Source organism: Maylandia zebra, linkage group LG3, assembly GCF_041146795.1.
Source record: "Maylandia zebra isolate NMK-2024a linkage group LG3, Mzebra_GT3a, whole genome shotgun sequence".
NCBI lineage: Eukaryota > Metazoa > Chordata > Actinopteri > Cichliformes > Cichlidae > Maylandia > Maylandia zebra.
The window spans coordinates 30,643,692-30,657,687 of NC_135169.1; the positions used below are offsets into that span (position 1 = coordinate 30,643,692).

The 13,996-nt window shown below is 37.3% G+C and overlaps 1 protein-coding gene and 1 long non-coding RNA gene across 2 annotated transcripts; both read right to left on the minus strand.

The window, feature by feature from the left end:
- Positions 1-517: 517 nt before the first annotated feature.
- Positions 518-5,236, minus strand: LOC143416719 (uncharacterized). The gene is made up of 9 exons (XM_076882202.1): positions 5,182-5,236; positions 4,833-5,099; positions 4,432-4,710; positions 2,069-2,356; positions 1,873-1,989; positions 1,646-1,714; positions 1,436-1,486; positions 1,275-1,338; positions 518-1,170 (listed from the first exon to the last, which is right to left on the minus strand). The coding sequence occupies exons 1-8, from the start codon at positions 5,234-5,236 to the stop codon at positions 1,283-1,285; spliced, it is 1,182 nt and encodes a 393-aa protein (XP_076738317.1). The 3' UTR covers positions 518-1,170; positions 1,275-1,282.
- Positions 5,237-6,495: 1,259 nt separating this feature from the next.
- LOC112436475 (uncharacterized) lies at positions 6,496-8,163 on the minus strand. The gene is made up of 3 exons (XR_003025095.2): positions 8,044-8,163; positions 6,982-7,017; positions 6,496-6,756 (listed from the first exon to the last, which is right to left on the minus strand). It is a non-coding gene; the product is annotated as an uncharacterized LOC112436475 (long non-coding RNA).
- Positions 8,164-13,996: the final 5,833 nt, after the last annotated feature.

Below are 13,996 nucleotides of genomic sequence, written 5' to 3' on the forward strand. Positions count from 1 at the left end.
GCCCTTGCAGGAACAAAAACATAATATTCCAGAAACACGCTTTGCCGATCCGATCAGCTGTTCGTAACACTTCCCACATTCAGCGCGAACGATGGCGTGTCCGCTATTACCTGCCCGAAACCGGAAGTGACATCATTTTCGCAGAAAATGTAGTTTTTTACTTGTAGGCCTTCAAAGCCTATACTTGTGTTTTTATAAGTCATGTTTGACTTTATGCTTTTCTGAATAGTTTCTGTGATGCTTAGAACTCAAATTGCACTGCTGAAAATAGTTTATTTTAATGCACATGCTGTTTTCTTTGAAAATTTGCATCATAGGATTGTTTTTCGTTTTTCCTGCAGTATATAAAAATTGGTGTATTTAAAAAATAAAACTATGAAGACACTCAAAATAAAATACCTGTTGTTGTAAACTCTTTTTTGCAACTTTTTTGTATTTTAAGTTTTGAGGGATAAACCTCTTAAATTTCTCCAAGCAGAAATATATGTAAAAAACCAAAAACAATTTTCAGGTTTTTTTGTAGTTTATTGCACATTTTTGCAATTAATGTAGTTACTATGGACTTAATGCATACATATTATTAAAATATGGGCAATAACAGTTGTATTGATGTATAGCAACTTGAAATGTTCCCAAAATGGTACTACAGCATGTAAAATATAATATAAGCTCTGGCAGACTTGGTTCTATGGTAGGTCTTAAAGGGTTAAAAAAGTGGTTAAAAAAAAACAAAACTAATTTTGACTTATAATGAAACATATTTAAATAATAAGAAAGCTGATTAAAATGAATGTTCACAATAAAATTAGAATATTTACAGTATAAGACATTTAAAAGAAATGATGGGAGAAAGAAGTATGTACAGTTATTTCAAGTGATCTGATGGATATAAGAGGTCTGGTGTTTGCCTAAATGGGAAGTCTCTGGCAGTGTCACTTTATCTGACATGGATGGAGTACTGCAAGAGTTTGTCTTTTGGCAAGTGCAGCATCACACAGGGTGGTCTGCAGGTGGTTCTTGTGGAGTCTTCTTTCTTTACCATTAAATACATTTTCGGTGCTGGCTCAATCGACAATTACAAAACAGCTGAAGAGCTGCTGTTAAGAGCTGTGGCTGAATTTGGATTGACATTATTGTAGTCAGAGCTCTCCTCTGGGTCACCACGTTGCCCTGTTCAGGTGATCAAATGAAAGCATTTCAAGTGTAATTATTAATGATGATAATTATATCAAGGTATTTTCTCATGGTCATCACCTCACATTTTGTGCACTCACTTGTCTTGTTAATGACTGAGCTGAATCCCAGATGTGACATTGTTGTAATCACCTTCTGCTGGACCTGAAATAAGAATCTGATTGACTTTCATGTTAAACACAGTTACTGTATCATCATCCAGCTTCCACAAGCTCTGTATTAATGAAAGTGTAAACTTTACCATTTTCAGTGTTTTCACATCTTCTGACTGTCTCATAGACACAACGATCACCTGCAGGTCAGAGAAAATCAGTCACCTCATGTCTGTGATACTAAATTAAACACAAATATTCTTACAAATAACATTTATATTAAAAGCTGCAGCAGATGTAACAAGTACAGTCTTGTTGCAAATAGCATCAGAATATTTGAAACTGCATGAAAAACTAACCATGAAGAAGAGAGGAGTACACTTGCTGCTGATCTTCATCCTGACTCAGCGTCTGCTCATTAGCAGCACCTTCATTAAAAATGTAAAATTAGATGTTTGTTTTATGTTGTTGTGGATTATACATTCTTGTGAACAGTTTGCATTTTATGACTCAATGCTGCATCTGTGTATTTAATCATTTAAGATATAAAATATGTAATATTAGAAGAAAAATATGAAAATCTCACCTTTGAACTTTTTACAGCAATACAACAAGAGCAGGATGAAAATAAATGTAATTCCAGAAATTGTTCCAATGCTTATCAGAATAGGAAATGAAGAGATTTCAGGACTCGGGACATCTACTGTGGATAAGAAACATACGTTTTAAACTGAACCTAAGTTATAAGTTAAAAAAAGTTAAATAATATATTATAAACTCACCCTTTGTATCAATGCTGACTGACTGGCTGTCCTCTGTGTAGTAAACTGGGTTTCCTCTTCCTCCTCTGCACCTGTAGAGTCCTTCCTGTGAGACACTGATTTGTCCATTGGAGTGGAAAACTGCATCTTGTGTGGTCAGAGGTTCAGAGGAGTTCTCATCTCTGTACCAGTAGTATTTCCATCCAGATGATGATGAGTTCACAGAGCAGGTCAAGGTCACACTGCCCCCTACTGGAATGTCTCTCATATCAGAAGTTATTTGGGCCTTTGGTTGATCTGCTGTTGAGTCTAAACAAAGACAGAAAGAAAATATGAATATATACCCCACACACAGGCTGGGATCACACCAGTCTGATGTAATCTGCATGTGTCTGTATGTTTTTGGGAATAAACTTGCTCTCCAGTTTCCAACAACACATAGGAAGGAATAAGAGCAAACTGAAATGGTATGAGTGCTCTTACAGAGGCCGATAATGCATTTTATTCTTTTAGTGTTTATTTTTTTCTGTTTCATTATGATTCTTCTCTGGATTTATAAAAGAGTACCACAACAGAAGACACAGAACTTCTTCCCAATTGAAGTTTATAATCCCCAGACTAGTAGTAGTCCAACTAGTAGCTGCACAGAGAAATTTGAAATAGAAACACTTTATTTATGAGATTTTTAATTTCAGACTCTCATAAAGCATTTTCATTTGTTTAGATTATTTGTTCATGGCAAGTTTGCTTTGATTAGCGGATAGTCTTCTTCCTACATGACCAGAAGAAACACATCAATATATTTCTCTGTATCTATAAACTTCCTGTTGCAAAAATACACACTAATATCAAAAAGTCACACATCACTGTTCGTTCCATCAATACAACAAAATGCAATGATTTATCTACCACTGTTCTTAAATGAAGTCTTTGAAAGCATCAATTTCCTGACAAAAAGAGAAAGAAGAAAAATCTTCAACAGTAATGCAACTGAACAAGGAAAATATTGCATTACTTCTTGTAACTCCATTAATCACAAAGACAACCAGTAATTAAAAAAAATATATAAATCTTACTATCTATTATAAAAAGGATAATGTAATATGGTTAATATGCTACATCTTCACCCCACACATTCTGTCCACTTTGTATTTCCACAGACATCACCTCAGTGTTTGTTTGTAATAATAATTTTTCCACCTTGTCAGTTTTTTTTCTGTTTTTGTATTTCTGTCATTATTGTCCTCAGGTGATGGAGCAGCAGGTCAGCATTGGCGTCTCTATACCAGCTGAAAGTTCATGACACAAAGTGGTGACAAACTGTCTACAATGAGGCTACTATCAGCTGCAGCTCTTTGTCTGACTAACAATGTAACATGCTTTGTAGACCATTGAATTCATCCTGTGCGGACCATGATGACATTTGTCAAATGGAGATCACACAACTGTGACAAAGTGGAGAAGCAGTTGTAATTCTCTCCATTTGTCCCATATGTGTTTACCTTTTTTTTGCACATTGTACACATTATTCTGTTTCTATGTATTTGCTATGATTTGCTATTTGTCAAGTAACATTACTTCACTCACTATCCCGGGTTTGTTTGTGTAAGTGTTTTGTTGCCGGCAAATCAAACATTCTGCAAATTAAGACAAATACTAAGTTATGTTTCTTTATACTTTATTATGTTACAGATTAAGTCATTTGTTCATACTTACTTTGTTTGTCTTTTCAGTCATCATGAGTGTCAGGTGTGGGGAAACGCCCGCCTGGCTTTTCCTCATTTTAAAGTCCTGATCATGTCACACATGACATCATCAGGTCAAACCAAGTGGAGGGGTTTCTTTTTCCAGAGAGATGCTTCCTTTTGTTTGTGTTAATGTTTAAAGGGATTTGTTGAATGTTTTTCCTTTTGTTAATACTGCCATTTAGTTGTGTAAATGTGCATATTAGAAGTGTGTAGAGGTTTTGTGTTTTTAGATAATCTGTGTAGAGTTTTAGATCCCTCAGTTGAGTGAGTGGTACTGGCTGGGCAATTGGAGGGAAATTGATGGCCCTATTTAAAGCCAGTCTCTACCAGATGCAGGAGAGAGGAGAGGTGAGCCATGGCACCAGAGCCATGGCACCAGAGCCATGGCACCAGAGCCATGGCTCCAGAGCCATGGCACCAGAGCCATGGCACCAGAGCCATGGCACCAGAGCCATGGCATGTTGAGTTTTGTTAAATGAATTGATTTGGGGTAAGTTTTGTTAAGTTACATTAAAATTAAGTTCACTGTAAATAAATTGCTCACCTTGGAAACCTAAAATGTCTGCATAGTCTGCTTCCCTACCACCTTCCTTGACATTCGAGTCTGACTACTTCACAACAACAAACATGACTTACTTGATGCTGACAATGTGAAGGCTTCACTCCACTCTGTTGAAGAATATGAGTCATCTCTGCGTCGACTCTTACACATGTAGCCTCCACTGCTGGACTCAGAAACTCTGAATGTCACATCATTATTGTGTGTCCACTGTGTGGGTGTCCTGGGTCCTCTCCATTCATACTCCCACTCAGTGGTTTCACCTCCTTCCTGCACCTCACATGTCAGAGTGATCGTCTCACCTCTGAATATCTGAGGCCAGTTGGGTTGTTGTTTTACAACAACTTTATTGGAAACTGTTTACACATATTAACAGTTGAGATACAAATAGAAACATGAAATCAACACAGAAAACTTCACACTGTATGTTTGATAATCATGAGTGAATGTATATTTCAAACTAAATTACTGAACTCACTGGTTTTCTCAATGGTGACATGATCACTTATATCAGTGTAGTAAACTGGGTTTCCTCTTGTTCCTCTGCAGCTGTAGATTCCTCCTTGAGATACTCTGATATCTCTGTTTTGTTGATCTCTGATTTGAACTTCAGAGGTTGTTTGGGTTCGTCTGAACCACTCATATTTCCATCCATCAGAGGTCTGCAGAGAGCAGGTCAGTGTCACACTGCCCCCTACTGGTATGATTGTTGTTCCTGCTGTCAGTGTGGCCCAGGGTCTATATTCTGTTATCAAAAAGACGAAAAGAAAACACAAAGCCATTGAAAAACATTTTAAAATATGCTTTCATTTTATTTAAATTCCAACTTCCAAGAAGAGATGTCTTTGCTGAGCACGCATCATTCTCAGGGACTCCTCTCATCCTGCCAATAAACTCTTCCAGCTCCTCCCCTTCAGCTGACGCTACAGGACCCTACAGACTAAAACCAGCAGGTTTATGAACAGCTTCTTCCCCACAGCTGTCAGCTTACTGAACTCAGTCCCCTGCTGAACCTTTCCATCCACACCCACTTATCCCTCCTAATGACCATGATCATGACTGTCATTCATTCTCAACATTCAGAATATGCTTACATTGGTTACTGCTATAGTTTAGGACACTGAACCAGTATAGTCTCTGGTATAGTGCGTACACTGTTCACTATTATAGTCTGTTCAGAGCGCTACGCTTCCACTGTGAATATATTCATAGCACTTTGTAGATCTGTTTACCATATGTAGCACATCTGTATATATTTAGCAAAACTTTATATTTGTTCATAGTACATCTGTATTTCTGCCCATCTGTATAGCAATACAGAACATCTGTATACTATATAGATCATCTGTATATCTGTACATATGTCTGTAGGTCATCTGTATATTTGCTCTCTCTGTATATAATCTGTTCATAACTATCCCACCATTTATTTATACTACCCTTATCTGTATATAATTGCTCCTATTTTTAAGCACTTACTACTCTTGCACTCTAAACAGATGCAAACTGTATTTCCTTAACCTGTATTTATAGATGTGTAGTGACAATAAAGTTGAATGCTAATCCTAATTAAATTTATTTTTTTAATATAGTTTAAGATCATTTTAATTTTTTCTGACATAGTAAGAGAGCTACAATATTGAGGTTAGTCAGGTAATTCAGGTTGTAGATCTCTAAATAAGCACATTTCAAATGTTTGTCCATTCTTTGGCCTGAAGAAGTCACACTGAATGTAAACTAATGAAGTTCACTGTTGAAGGAAACACACGATGGGTTCAGAGGGATCTGCCTGGTTTCACATTTAGACAACAGAAACATCGTCACCTTAAATTATGTGGAGCTTTTGATGTTTCTTTTTTCATTATTTAAATTACATTTCATCCACAGTTATTCTTGTTATACATTAAAACATGCACATGTTGTAATGACAAGAAACATATTGTCTGAGTATTTTGGTTGTAGTGTGTACTGTGAACAAAGTTAGGTAAAATGCAAGGATCTTTGCTAAAGTTCAATGTTTCAATACATCAGAAATACAATACTTTCAATGAAACATTTATTAAACAGATTTTTTTTAATAATTCAGATGAGAATTTTAACTGGAATCATCACATTATTAATCACTGAGGACTTACCTAATACACTTATAAAGACAGTATTACTGTTCTTTGTATAATCTGACTCCTTCCATCTACCAGAACACTGATATTCACCACTTTGATCTGCAGAGCTAATTGTGAATCTGTAGTCTTTTTGTGCACTGTAGCGGAAATGCTCTCGACCATCCTTGTTGATTGCATAATACCAGTCAGTGTCTCTTCCTTCATTCATGTTACACTTGAAGGTAACAAACTCTCCAGTGAAATAACTGGACCAGCTCGGTTCAATAGTGAGCACAGCATCTAGAATCCAACACAAACAGACAATTAGCAATCTGAAACACTTATTTAATGCTCAAGGCAAGACATTGATTGATAACACTATATATATATTCACACAAAATGAAAATACTGTGATAAATAGAAAAAAAGAAACACAAATAGGATCTGCATTAGAGTCATACAGGTTGAGAATAATCTTTATTAAATAAAAAGGAAGAAATAGAAAAAGGAAAACTGTTCAGTCACCTTGAGCGTGTCCACTGCAGACGAGCGTACAGAGCACTACAATAAAGACAGAAACTTCAGACATTATCAAACTAAAGACACTAAAATGTAACATAAATAAAAAAACTGTTGGTAATGATGTGTCTCATTTCTTGAGGCACATGATCAATAGTGAGTTAATGACCTTCTTAAGGAACAATCCCACTAGTGTTTAAAGTCCAGTCGCTTTCTTACCAAGCTCCTTAAAACACTTGGAGATTTTCAATGTCTGCTATGATCTGAGTCAGTGCACTAAAATCTAATCCAGTCTACAAACAAACATGGTGATAACAGACATGAGTGTCCTCTGATCACATGACCTGAAATGGTACAGGCCATCCTCTTTGGGCAGCCAGTGAAAGACTGGGTTCCAAAAGGGAAATGATCTCCCCAGTATTTACTTTGTATATTAGAAAAAAATCTCAAAAATTAATGCCATTGACAAATTGCAGTGGGTCACTTCTGTCAACAAGAATTTGTCTAGAAGGTGATATTTGTTGACCATTTTTGACATATTTATGTGTCATAGCAAACAACATTCATCTGAAGTTAAACCTGCCTACTGGCAGTTTTCTTTTTTAAATCTCCATTTATGGCTGGACGAGCTCTAATCTTCCTTTAGGAAGCAAGTTTCATTTAGTCAGGAGCAGGATTAGTCTAGTACTCTTTATACCTTGACTAAGGAAGAATATTTCTGCAATAAAATGCTGTTAAAATCTAGCACTGGCTTTAATCACTGCCTCTAGGCGTTTTATCATTGTCTACTATGATTGGTTACATTTTGTATTACGATTTAATCAGCATCAAATTATCACTGATGGAGAAAATAAACCTTTCTTAGATAAACTAAACCAGCTCAACTCTGATCTGAGTCAGTGCACTAAAATCTAATCCAGTCTACAAACAACCATGTTGGTAACAAACATGAGAGTCCTCTGATCACATGACTTGCAATGGTACAAATGACTGATGCTCTGTTCTTCTTACTAAAACATGTTTATGGATCAGTATGAATCAAAAAATAGGAGTCAGTGATGTACTCACAGAATAGGCCCAGCTCACAGAGCAAAGTGGCTCCCATCCTCACATCCAGCAGTGACACGTCTGAAAACTTTTACAACTTTCTGTAAAGAGAGAGAGTGAAGCAGCAGCACAGCAGATACCAAAGAGCTGTGAAGGAAACAAAGAGGTTTTAAAACTTCTCTCTGCTTCCTTCCTTTTACACAGAAATAACAACTTAACATAGTCTGACCACCACATCATGTGATACATTTATACTCTCCTGCAGAAACATATCAGGCAGATTTTTATCAGAACGGCTGTAAAATATATATATATACTGAAACTAAACAATAATAGCTTGACTGAGTGCCCAAAATGAGATAGACACAAGTCAAAGACAAGCTTTAACTGTGAAGTACTTTAGTTCATTTTACAGCCCAGAAACACAACGAGAAACATTGTTCAGATTCAGATTGCTAACAAGTATCTATCAAGCATTAGATATTAAAGTAACAGGTTAGTAATACGTTTTTCCTGGTTGCTTAGAGTGCTGTCTATGGACTTTTTGTATATACTGTAATAACTCCAGACTTGGGCATTACATGCATTACGAAACTGCATTTCGTTGCCCTGTACCTGTGCATGTGCAATGACAATAAATTTGAATTCTATTCTATTAAAATTTGACTGAGGTCCGACAGAAGCAGCGACGGATATTTTGTTGCCTTTGTCTGCTGCTTGTATGCTTGGTTTGATTATTAGGAGCTTTATCACCAGTAATAATTACCCTCATAAACACTACATGTACACATCATTCATATCGTTTTAAACTGCAGTAGATGCATAAATGAAGACGACTGATTAAACACAACCAAGACAATAAACTTTTACCATTCCCTTCCTGTCACAGATGTAGTCATTGAGTTTGCTGCTGCTCCTTTACAAGGAGATGACGATACACTAAATATTGATGCACAAAATCATTACATTGCTTCAAATATACATTAAATAGATTTGAGGTGAGCCCCCATACCAGCTGATAAACAGAGATGTCATACTTACTGACAGCAAATGTTCACAGCAGATGTTGGTAATCCACACACTTTCTCACACAGCAGTGAAATCAAGAACTGACAGTAATTTTATTTTTATTTCATTAAACTAATGCAGATTCCTTTAACATATCTTTCCACTGTGGTGACATCTTAGATTGGTCATAAATTCACTCACAGAAAGTAAGCGTGCACTAGTTAAAATAGAAATGTGTCCTTAACCAGAAGTGACCGTGAGACCAGATGAAGTCCTGCCCCCTTTCTCAGCTCCTCTCTGTTTTCTTACAAGTAGTTGTAACTGCTGTATTAATAAATAATGAAAGTGCCTTTTAGCTACACTTAGTAACTAAAAAGCACACTTACACACTTAGTTACTCATTTCCATGGCTACATTTTTAGATAGCAGAGCAAAGCTGCAAACAAAGTAGCTGTTTATAGACTTGAATGTGTTTTACAGTATTAACGCTGTAAGTCAAATAAAGGAAGCAATAAGAGGAAGCAAGCAGTTCAGCAAGGCAGAGTTACCATGGAAATCTGATAACGTACAGTTATCCGATTGTTCAGTCTGACGTCACTAGCCATGTATGGGTCTAAACTCCGCTGCAGGTCCATATATCAAACGATCACTATGGCATTACTGAGAGTTGAAAAACTGTCTAAAATCTTTCATCTTTAATAAAATGATCAGCGTTCTGCACTACCAGGTGTAACAATTGAGTTTAACATCCAGGCATCCATGAAAACGGAATTTATGACATTTAACGGAGTTAGAAGTTAGCAGGGAGTTAGCTCGCTAGCTTCTATCTAAATACAATATAGCATGTCCTGACTGCGGGGTTTTGGAAACAAATTAAAAGGTACAGCTCTGTTATCACTTCCAACATAAATTAAGACAGAAAACTAAACAGCAGTGACGTTTGTAGGGTTACTGAAGTTGGGCTAGCTGGTATATAATGATGTGCTACGTGACCGCTAGCGACACAGGTATGTTAGCATAATATAAACAAGCTAACTTTTTTTCCACTCGATAAAAGTTAACGTGAGTGTTCTCGGTGGTCAGGAACAAATGTAATCGCATGGCAGGATGCTGTAAAAGGACCAAACTTCAGCCAGGAGAACAACTGAGATAATCCATCCACAATACGAGGTTAGTCATTCATATACTGCTGCATGGGCTGGGCTGTAGTTACATCCTAAGGTTTTAAAAACTGAGCTTAAATAAATGATTAGTGGTAATAAAAGCCGAGGGAGGTCAACAGTGATCACTGACTGTTTTAGGAGCTTTTTGAGATCAAATAGAAGAAAATACATAACATTAAACATGTTAACAACACAAAAGCCATATTAAACGCAGACTACTTTAGACCCGGAAGTAGGATTCGTCGCGTCATCACTGAACAACCGGATAGGTGAAACACAGTTGTGCTTCCTGCACCCTTTACTTCATAAGATGGTGGACTCCAGCTCGTATTGAGGCGATTTGCTGCTGAGTGTGAAGAGGAGGAAATGAGAATCAGCACCTCCAACTCTGAGCCATGATTGACACTGGATAATTGTTGAAGTCATAACTGTGTTTTAGGGATGAGTTCTGGCTTTATCTGGATTTATCTTCCTACCCTTGTGTGGTCACAAGCTCTGGGTAGTGACGGAGATAATGAGAAGGAAGACATTAGCTTCCTCTAAAGGTGCAGTTAGAGAACATATCTTGAGGCAAATCATAAATCATAATGTTATTTATATATTTATATGTATATATGTAGTATGTAGCTGCAGCTATAATATACTATGTAATAATGTGTGAGTCACAGTGAACTTTCACAAAACTGCATTGCATAGATTTTATTTTTTATTATTTAAATTGAATTTTTGTAATAATAAGGTTCCACATGTCAATGTTGTCGGGGGCATTAGTCAGTGGGACACCGCTAGCAAACATGTTGCATATGTGGAGGTTCCCAGCCAGAGTTGCATGATCTCCACACTGGTAAGGCACATTCACTGTAGGTCCTCTCCCTGTACTAACTTATAAGTTTAAGTTTGGTGTTGCTTTACTAAGTGTTAGTTCTTAGAGCTAAATGTCCCCAAAGTGCTTTTGATTACTTTGAAAGGAAAAAATAGTAATTTAATCTGACTTTTATCCATTATAACACCTATTTATGTGTTTTGCACCTGTGCTAAACAGGGATGAAGAGAGGCCTGCTGCTGTGTGTTTCCCTGATTGTGCATTTTGTCTTTTAGAGTTTGTAGAGATTTTGTTTTATGTGTATAATGAGTTTGTCATCTAAAGCTGCACATTAAATAGTATTTTCAGCCATGTTGGGAAAATTTACTCTTGTATCTATAGGTTTTTTGTAATTGATCCATCTTAGTGGGGATTTAAATATTATAAGTGATTATCAGTAGTTTGTTTTTGAGTATACTTCCTCATCGTATCAGAGGTGGGTCGAGTATCCAAAGATTGTACTCAAGTAAGAGTAGCATTACTTTAAAATATTATTACTCAAATAAAGTGAAAAGTAGTTGTCAAAAAAGTTACTCAAGGAAGAGTAAAAAAGTACTTGGCGAAAAGACTACTCAAGTAGCGAGTAACTGTTTCAAATGTCCGATTTATTTTATAAATAAATGCTATCAGACAAACAGAAATAAATAAATATACAAATTTGACCATTTTCAAAAGGAATATATGTAAACAGATCAACAAAATAAGGCACAACAATTCTAATTTCCAGATTTCAGTTTTTCACAACATTAAGCTTTTTTCACCAATACCTACAGTAAATAATATAAACATATAAACAGTGCAAACAATTTCCAGTGACAAGATATGCTGTAAACTTTATATTCATTTTTGCTCCAAACGGCACAGGAGTCTCAGAGAAAACAGAACGAGGCATCTTCAACATATGTACATACAAGGCAGCTCAGTTTACCATAAATTGTATGGGTGTGCATTTATTTCTGCATATTTAGCAAAAATGTGACATTTCTTCACTCAGTGAGGTGATGGTTAAGCTTCAGCAGCAGTTTGCTCTCAAGGTTCTTTCTGTGAAGCTGTAACTGTTTAGCAGTGAACAGGAGTCCTGCATGACTGAGAAGTCCTTCACAAGCTCCAGATGCAGGAAGAGCTGTATTGACTTTGATCAACAGCTTCTTGATGTGAGGAAAGCCGTGCAATAGATCCACACCTCCAGTGAATGGACAAGAAAAGGTACCTCTCCTGCTCCCCTGCTTCTGGCTTTCCTGACCCCATGGATCCATCATCTTCGTTGAATAGGCCGCTGTTTGCGCTGGCCTCATCCATCTCTGTGTCTAGGTGATGTCTGATGAAGTTGAGACCTGTGGAAAGATGAACCAACAACCATGAAAAGAGTTGGATGGACATTGCTGCTCAATCACAGCTGCCTGGTCAATGTTTTTCATTAGTAATTTAGCAAAGTTGATGGTGTGTGTGTGTGTGTCTGTGTGAGTGAGTGAAAGACACAAAGAGGGAGAGCGAGAGACAGATTTTGTATGATAAGCTTCATGTTATGGACGCACAGTTTGAGCACTCAGGTCGCATCAGAGCATCAGGCCGTATAGTGTGAGACCCTGCATCGTGACCTATGAACTTCTAACCCCTGAGATTTAATTGTACAGTTTGAGCAGGAGCTAAATAACGTTGTTGTGATATTTTGATACCATGGTAGCATTTACAGGATATTGCTTTGTAGTGAAAACTGTTACTCAATAAGGCCCATTTACTAGTTGTTTTTCTCTTTCTCTCTGACCCATGTATTGATGTGTAAGAATCACAGGCTGGTACCCCAAGGTCGAAAATACCACAGAGACGAGACCACTTCCTTACTCCCATCCTCCCTTCTTCTTTATCTCTTAGAAAAAGGCTCGTTAAAGGCCAGGTGGTTTGTTTCAGAATTCACTAATGAAAGAACTCTGTATTCTATGTCTAGGAGTGTATTTTGCTGGGATGATCATAAATTGTAGCTGAACTGATAAACTACACACAGGATACTTCTTTGCTCAGAAGGCAGGAAGACGTTTCCTTATTTGGTCTGTACCGGAACCTGCTGACACACGAACCTTTTTTTCCTCTATATAAGCTGTTGTTTGATGAATAAACCTTGAGTTGATTTTGGAAGAGCAACCTGAAGCAGTTTCTGTGTCATTTTGTTCTCCCAAGCTACTCCCGGCGCTGTAACTAACCTGCTGAACGGCATACTTGAGTGTTACTTTGAATAATTAGGAATCTAATAAAGAAAGGACAGAACTCTGCTTATCGGTGCTCGTGCCTTGGAGGGAAACCGGGACGGAGATTTTCTCTTCAAACGTGACTGAAAAAAATCGCACAGTGTTTGCCCAGCTTAATGCAGACTGTTTAAACTAAACAAGCTGCTGTTTCACATATTAAACCCTGTCAGCCGCAGTATTGCCTTCTGTTTTAACAGTTAAAGCAGTAGAGACGAGCTGTTTGCATGTTCGTGGAACTCTAGCGTCATTAACCAGGCTAGCTGTTAGCTTATAGGCTAACCAGCGAGCAGTTAACAGGACAGCCGAAGCTGCACAAAACACCCACAAACTTGTCTCACTACAACGTAGCGCCGAAAATATGACTCGCAGCTCGAGCTAGACACAGCGTCTGTAACATAAGACTGACATCCACTGACACCACAGCTAAAAGATATTTAGAGAAAACTTACTGTTTCCTCAGGTTACACGAGTTGAGTTGTTTCACGCTGAAAAGTTTGTTTGTTTTGGCTCTCACTGAAGACACCGACACTGAAGACATAGCTGTTCTTTTGTACTGCTTTTAAGCGAAACATCCTTTGTATGTGAGGCCAAGGCTGTTCATCCTCTTCAGCTCTAGCATAGACGACTGGCTCTGCCATGTTTCGTGAATGAATCGTTCAATACTCGAGAATCACTTTACTGACTCGTGAATCATGATT